Source organism: Conger conger, chromosome 2, assembly GCF_963514075.1.
Source record: "Conger conger chromosome 2, fConCon1.1, whole genome shotgun sequence".
Classification (NCBI taxonomy): Eukaryota; Metazoa; Chordata; class Actinopteri; order Anguilliformes; family Congridae; genus Conger; species Conger conger.
The window spans coordinates 56,569,198-56,577,673 of NC_083761.1; the positions used below are offsets into that span (position 1 = coordinate 56,569,198).

The 8,476-nt window shown below is 41.3% G+C and overlaps 1 protein-coding gene across 1 annotated transcript; it reads left to right on the forward strand.

Annotated features, from left to right (window-relative positions):
• Positions 1-3,130: 3,130 nt before the first annotated feature.
• On the forward strand, positions 3,131-7,635 carry LOC133122580 (zinc-binding protein A33-like). Its single transcript, XM_061232622.1, has 6 exons — positions 3,131-3,534; positions 5,117-5,212; positions 5,386-5,616; positions 6,084-6,106; positions 6,188-6,306; positions 6,742-7,635. Exons 1-6 carry the CDS (start codon positions 3,148-3,150, stop codon positions 7,293-7,295), a joined length of 1,410 nt encoding a protein of 469 aa, XP_061088606.1. The 5' UTR covers positions 3,131-3,147; the 3' UTR covers positions 7,296-7,635.
• Positions 7,636-8,476: the final 841 nt, after the last annotated feature.

Below are 8,476 nucleotides of genomic sequence, written 5' to 3' on the forward strand. Positions count from 1 at the left end.
CAGAGGCCTATGAGCAGAAATATACTGGAAGAAGTGAATCAGACACACCCAAGAGCAGGGCAGCAGGAAAAGTCTGGAAATAATAGGTGCTGTTATGAGAAAGCATAGTTATTTTATCTGGGTGTGGTGCTGCATGAGATCATTACCATGCAACAGGAGCATTTGTTTAATGAAGGAGGAAATCATCTTAACTCATTATTCTTCTCAAACCAAACAACACCCAGTCAGGTGTAGCTTCCTGGTGGAGAGAATTACAGCCATCAGTTTTTGCTTGGCAACAAATCATCTGCATCCGAAAAGCTGTTATACTATGCTTTACATTATATTTTGATGATGCTCTTGTGTGAGGTATTTATATAGCTCGCATTTTGGATATTGGATATTGTAAATTCCTTTTCCAAAGGTACAGTAGCAGCAACTCAGCTGGGACTCAAGCCCACAACCTTTGAAAAGTGAGCCTAGTTCCCTAACCTTTATATTACTCTGCCACGATCATTTTTTACACCCTTTAACTTAGGTTAGGTTGGAGTTATTTATGGAACCAAATATCCCACCTGGTTATGAAGCTACGACTGTTCACTGACTAACATTGAAGTTCGTAATCCGTAATTCGTAAGCCATTTATCAAGAAAACTGTATTTGCCGGGACTATACCTAAGTGATACCTATACCTATGTCATCTTGAACTACTTTTTGTTGCGTGAATGCATTGCTAGGTTTAATGTTTACCAATGTAAAACACGGTAAGGTTCTTGTACGGGGTTTCCTACCCTTTCCAACAAGGTATATTGCATCATATTCAGGTGATGGGCAGTTTAGGAATATCGATGAATGAATGACAGACATGCATAATTACAGGATTTGGAATTTCTATGGATAAACCTGTAATTGTGGCTAATGGGGCTAACAGGTCTTTTAGTAACCTAGAAATGTGATGCCGGTTGGTTAGAAAGCGATAGAGTGAGTCATTGGCTTTATAAAAATATACTCTCATATATGTGAATAAGACACACATGAATGTTAATTTTCTTTACATTTTGTATGAAAAAAGCTTTTCTGATCATTCATGTGGCTGGACCAAAACGTATGCAGTATCTGGAGAGAACTGGGGACACTTGAGGACATCTGGGTGCAGTTTTGGGAAAACTCATGTGGAATTAGAATGCTTGTGATATTTTTACCAAACTTTTACCAAAAGTTGAGATCAGGATTGTGCACAAATATAAAGTAGTTCTGGGTTGGTCCTTGAATTAGAAATTGAGATATTCAGGGCTAAACTACAAAAATATAAGGCATTTTATAATGTATTTGTATTTTAGTGTATCTTTTGTGGCACTACAAGAGAAAATAAAACACTAGATTTACTATATGCAAGTGTCAGAAAGACTTACACCTTGACTGCCCTGCCCCCACTAGGAAGATCTGATCACAACCTAGTCTACCTAGTGGCCACCTACAAGCCTGCTGTGCTACGTATGCCAGTCACCACCAGGACTGTATGGTATGGTCAGAGGAAACCATGGTAAAGCTACAGGACTGCTGTGACCTCACAGACTGACCACACAGTTCTGCACTGGGCATGGGGAGGACGACATCAGCAACCTAACTGACTGCATTACTGACTATATAAATTTTTGTAAGGACAACATTATCCCCACCAAAGCAATCTGCTGCTTCCCGAACAACAAGCCCTGGATGAATAGAAACATTAAATCCCTGCTCATCCAGAAGAAGCAGGCCTTCAAGGCTCAGGATAGTGAGGCAGCCGGTCACATCCAGAGAGAGCTGAAGAGAAAGATCAAGGAGGGAGAGAGGCAACTTCAGCAGAACAACCCAAAGGAAGTGTGGAGTGAGCTGAAGAAGATGACTGGCCTCAACACGGACCAGGGGCGGAGGGGAGCAAAGAGATGGCATATGGGTTTAATCCGTTTTTTAATAGGTTTGACTCAGGTGCCCCCTCTCATCCCCCTAGCCCCTCCCAGCCCCCCTCCCTCCCACCCTCTTTGCCCCTGCCCCCTGCCTGCTCGCTGCAACATGCTCCCCAAGAACACCGGTCCTGCCACCCAAAGCCCCCACCCTCACCTGACCATCACTACCAACCAGGTGAACAGGGGCTGCGCCCAGGCCCAGATGGAGTCAGCCCCAGGGTGCTGGTGGGGTGTGCTGATCAGTTGGCTGGCATTCTTTGCCACCTCTTCAACATTTCTTTGGACACACATAGAGTGCCCAAACTGTGGAAGACATGCATTGTGCCTATGAAGGGATGCACCATTGTCCTCAATGACTTCAGGCCAGTGCCACTGACATCTCAAATAATTAAGACCTTTGGCTGGTCCTGCTGCACCTGAGGCCGCTGGTGGCTGATTCTCTGGACCCATTACAGTTCGCTTACCAGGCTGTGGTTGAGTCCTATAAGTTCCTTGGGGTGCACCTCAACAACAAACTGGACTGACAACTGTGGTGCACTCGACAAGAAGGGACAGAGCAGGCTGTACTTCCTCAGGCAGCTCAGATCCTTTGAGGTCTGCAATAAACTATTGCGCGTGTTTTATGAGTCAGTGGTGGCCAGCGCAATATTTTTTGCTGTGTGCTGGAGATGAGGCATTGCAGTGGGTGAGTCCAATAAGCTGAACAAGCTGGTCAGGAAGGTGGCCTCTGTTGTAGGAGGGCGCCTTGACAGTCTGGAGGAGGTGGCTGAGGGGAGGATGAGGTCTAAAATCCGTAACATTCTGTAACACACTGGTCACCCCTAAATGGACTATTTATTATTATGGACACCTTGCACTATTTATTATTATGGACTATTTATTATTATGGACACCTTGCACTATTTATTATTATGGACTATTTATTATTATGGACACCTTGCACTTTTATACTCTCATATGTTGACACATATAACTGTTCTTAACATACTATATTAGTATTTTTAGTATTTCTATCTATTGTGTTCCCCATATTTATTCCCTTATTCCTCTTATTCTATTAATCTTTGCTGCTGTGAGATTTGCCACGGGGATAAATAAAGAGCTATCTATCAATCAATCTGTCATTTCTGATGCACTGAGAACAACACGTCTGGGGTGTCTTCTGTCTTAGGTTCACCGGAAGTGAAAGTGAAAGACACTGAGAGACCGAGACCGTAAAATGGAGGCTAAAGCTTTGATTCCTGAGGAGGTGCTCATCTGTTGTTCTGTATGTTGTGATATTTTCAAAGAGCCTGTTGCTCTAAAATGCAGTCACAGCTTCTGTAGAGCGTGTCTGCAGAAGTACTGGGAAATGAAGAGCACTCGAGATTGTCCCATCTGCAGGGGAGTGGCCCCTATGGAGGATCCTCCTGTGGAGTCCTCCCTAGAACAGAAGACTGGGAGAGGAACTGTTGACAAGAGTGAAGATCACTGTAGTCTTCATGGGGAGAAACTTCTATTATTCTGTGAACATGACAAAGAACCTCTCTGTGTCATCTGTCAGTCTTCAAAAAAACACAGAAACCACCCAGTCTGTCCACTGGAAGAAGCTGTACTGGATCTGAAGGTATTCTGTTTTATTAAAAGTCTTAATTTCAGTGGTACAGGCAGCACTGTATCTAAAATTATTGCTATCAACCATCAAAATAGAGAGTATTTTAGTTTTTCGATACAATGCACTTGTACTGTAGGCATGGTTAAGTCCTGACTGATGATTGTGCTTGTGGGTTTTTTATAGTGAAGATGGCTTCAAACAGGAAACACTGAAATACACAGTGCAATTTGTAACAATGGTTTGTATGTACTCACAGTACAAATAGAGATATCAGACTGAACCTTTACTCTTACATAATGAAGGTCAGGACCGAGTAAAGGTGTTGCTGTACACATACATTACTGTGCAAATGTTTTAGGCAGGTGTGAAAAAATGCAATCAATATTTGGCTATGGCGTCACAGATGGTGCAGTGGGTAGCCCATAGGTATGAGTGTATGCGTGAATGGTGTGTGTGCCCTGCGATGGACTGGCGACCTGTCCATGGTGTATTGCTGCCTTTCGCCCAATGTATGCTGGGATAGGCTCCAGCCCCCCTGCGACCCTGTTCAGGATAAGCGGGTTAAGATAATGGATGGATGGATGGATATTTGGCTAGTTCTCCAAGATGTTTGGAACAACCTACCTGCCGAGTTCCTTCAAAAACTGTGTGCAAGTATACCTAAAATAATTGATGCTGTTTTGAAAAATATTGATTTGATTTGGATTTTTCTTCTGTTCATTCACTTCTTCTGTTCATGCATTTTGTTAATTGATAAAAATAAACCATTAACATTTCTATTTTTGAAAGCATTCTTATTTTACAGCATTTTTTCACACCTGCCTAAAACCTTTGCACAGTACTGTATACTGTCATATTCTTGGAGAGGGAGCTGGAAGTACAGAAATCCACAATGAGTGTGTAACCAGTGGAGACATTAGCCATATATGCTCTCTCAAAAAGGATGTATTAATGCCTGACACACTTTTTGTAATATCTGACACACTTTTTGGTGTTAATATTTTTGTGTTATTTTCAACACATTTACAAACACAAAATTTATGTTTCACAAAGGGAGAATTTCTTAACACAGACTGTGAATACAGAATTTTATGTGCTTAACTACACATTACACTACATTACATTATTGGCATTTTGCAGACGCTCTTATCCAGAGTGACGTACATCAAAGTGCATACCATAACATGACATGGAGGCATGTTGAGAAATTACATGTTATTTGTTGTTGTTCTGTTGTCTGTTCTGACTTTCAAAACAGATCAGTTTTGAAAGTCTACTGTACAAGAAAATATTTTACCCATGAGTCAAACAAATTTTATGAACACTTCAATGTTGCATACGACTCAGTAAAATAGTTGGTTTTGTAATCCTATATGCTGAAAAATTTGACCGGTTTAATTGTGCTGAAAACGCATGATGTTATGACGCGCAATCCTGTATGCCCTGCATGTTTCACTGATCTTTACTTCTTATAGCAGGGCTATTTTCCCCACTACATTTCCCATGTACTTGAAAAAATTATACTGATCTTCACTCAGGGGTATTACTGTGCCACTGGTGTCTTGTAAGTGATAATTGGTTCATATCTCCCCAGGAGGAACTCAAGCCTGCACTTAATCTTATTAAACAAAAACTGGAGAAGTTCACTAAGAATGAAGAAGAATGTCAGAAAACCGCAGAACACATCAAGGTGAGTAAAGCAGATGGCAATTGTTTCTTAGAGTACACAAAATATATTTTTATGTTATTTTATATTATTGGTTTATGTTGTGTTTGACAGGCATAAATAACACACTGGCTGCCACACATAAATAACAGAAAAGTTACATTATTCAGGTTTTAAATGTTGTGTTTGATTTGCAGAGTCAAACCCAGCACACAGAGAGGCAGATGAAGGCAGAGTTTGAGAAGCTGCACCAGTTTCTACGAGAGGAAGAGGAGGCCAGAGTTGCTGCATTGCAGGTGGAAGGGGAGTTGAAGGGTCAAATCACTGAGGAGAAATTAACACACATTGCCAGACACATCTCCACCTTTACAGACGAAATCACAGTTATAGAGACGGCCATGAACACAGAAGGTGCTGTCTTTTTAAAGGTAGGAGCTTGATTTACTGAGTGTTCTGGGTTTATTGTGGCCAGTTACAGTCATATTGAGATGCACAGTTTGTTACTGTGATACAGAGTATCAGTGGTGATTTGGGGAATATGAGAATGAACTGCTAATTAGCAACAAGCCACATTATCCACATTATCATGCACATTAAACAACCTGTATTAGAAATATTTACATTTTCTATGCCATAATATAATATAATATAATATAATATAATATAATATAATATTCTAGTTTAAGTTGATTTGTACTGTTTTCAGCTGGTTTGTTGCTGGTCAAAGCTGGTTAGAGTAAGCTGGTGGTCAAACTGGTGGACTAGCTGACTACATAGGCTGGTCAGTTGCTAACTTATTGTTACCTGTCTCTCATAATGACCTCTACTGATTATATTTGAACATGCAAACCTCTTATCACAAGTATGCTGTCTGTCTGTCATTATGTGTTTTCAGAGCTACAAGAACATTAAGGAAAGGTATGTAGACTCTCACCCAATTTTGTCTGTTTAAGTCACTTCTTTCCCCACAGCTAGAGTAACTCCTGCCTGTTGTTACAGAGCCCAGTGCACACTGCAGGATCCAGAGCTGCTCTCAGGGGCACTGATAGATGTGGCCAAACACCTGGGCAACCTGAAGTTCCAAGTCTGGGAGATGATGCTGGGGATGGTGCAGCACAGTGAGTATATGGGTCAGATGGTGAAAACGTATTTTTAAGCATTTAATGAACACATAAAAGTCAAGAAACATGCTGTATATTGAAATTTTGTGAAAGAGAATCAGCACAGGGTCCCCAGTCACAGTTCCCTGTGGGCTGCAGTATGCTCAGAGCACAAGCAAACATAGATTAACATACAATTTCAAATATACTTCATAATATGGTTTATTAGCTGTGTGAATTGTATCCATCGATTTTGTCATGGAATGTGTTGTTTTATTCACTTTCGTAATGCAAATGAGATTTACATATTAAAACAATAAAATATTAGAATCCTTCATCATTATAGACAAAATACTGTGTATGGGAGCTAAAATCAGAATTATCTGAACTTATTTCACATGTGCCTCTTCTTTTAGCTGAGAAAGATAGATATCTTTATTCTTGATATTTCAGCTCCCGTGATACTTGACCCCAAGACTGCACATCCTGATCTCTCTCTCTCTGATGAACTGACCACTGTGACATTCACAAACACAAAGCAGAAATGTCCTGACAACCCAGAGAGGTTTAAGTGCTGTATGGCTGTGCAGGGATCTGAGGGGTTTACCTCAGGAAAACACAGCTTTGAGGTGAATGTTGGGAATAAAACCTCCTGGGATATAGGAGTGGCAAATAAGTCCATCATTAGGAAGTCAGGTATACCACTCTGCCCAAAGAATGGATTCTGGCTCTTATCGCATAGGAATGGTGATATGTACAAAGCAGGAAGTATTAAACTCACGCTGAAGAAGAAACCCCAGACCATCAGAGTGCAGCTGAACTATGACAGGGGGGAGGTGTCTTTCTTTGACTCCAGTGACATGGCCCCATTTCACACTTTTACTGACACATTTACTGAGGGAGTGTACCCATACTTCTCTCCTGGTTTTAAAGAAGATGGTATGAATGACATGCCCCTGAAAATATACCCAGCAAACGTTTCTGTGACAGTGACATTGTCCGAGTGAAGATATTCAATAAAAAAAATATTCAGTATGCATGAATATTGATTTGGGATATACCTCGCGGAGATGTGGACATACAAAGGGGGTGCCTGATAGTCTATCAGAAGGGAGTAGAAATGTACACAGAGGTATAAATTATCCATTTGATTACAAGCCATCTTATTGCTACATTTTATTCTGTAATTTACCTGCCTTGCTTTTACCTGATATGTTTCATGCTGTAAAGGAGACTTCTGTGGCTTGTTAATGTAAATTGTTATTGTTATTCCATTTCCTTGGCTGACATTTATTGCATGACAATTAAAAGAATAATCAACTTTAATTAAATATTTGTAATTGGCAAGCTTTCTCTGATTATATGTCATAGCATCTTTATAGTATACCGTAAATCCTCAAATTGTACACAAAGTGTAGTATGTATAATATGTTTGATTTCGAGTGACGACGGAAAGTGAGTGTTAGTTTGCGTGTTTAGCAACGTTATTTCACATTGTTAGTAGTTAGCTAGATAGCTTCAGTTGTAGCCAGCTAGCTAGGAATTTGCGCCGCGAGTGACGTTGGTAGCTAGCTAGCTCACGAGCTAACCAAACAGCAGCATGAACCAATTCCAAATAGCCCCACCGGAGAAGTTCACATTCAAGGCAGACGACTGGCCGAAGTGGATCAAGCGTTTCGACAGATTTCGCATCGCGTCAGGTTTAGAGACACAGGCGGACGAAAATCAAGTCAATGCCTTGGTGTACATGATGGGCGAGGAAGACATACTGATGTCGCTGCACCTCAGCCCGCGAGAGGCGAATGAGTACTCAACGGTCAAAGAGAAGTTAGAGGCTCACTTCATAGCTCACAGGAACATGATTTTTAAAAGGGCCAAGTTTAATCAGAGGCAGCAAGAGATGGGCGAGTCGGCCGACAGCTTCATTACTGCGCTCCATTGCCTGGCAGAGTACTGTGGACGAGATGGTGAGAGACAGACTGGTCGTGGGTCTGAGAGACAAAAGACTGTCCAAACAATTGCAAATGGACCCTGATCTAACACTCCCAAAAGCAGTCACCAAAACCAAACAAAGTGAGCAAGTGAAAAAACAACAGGAAATGTTGAAAGCTAATTTTACAGGAGACGTCTCAAACACAGAGCTCGACAGCGTCCATGCGCAGCAGCAGCGCAGGAGCGCGAGATCAAA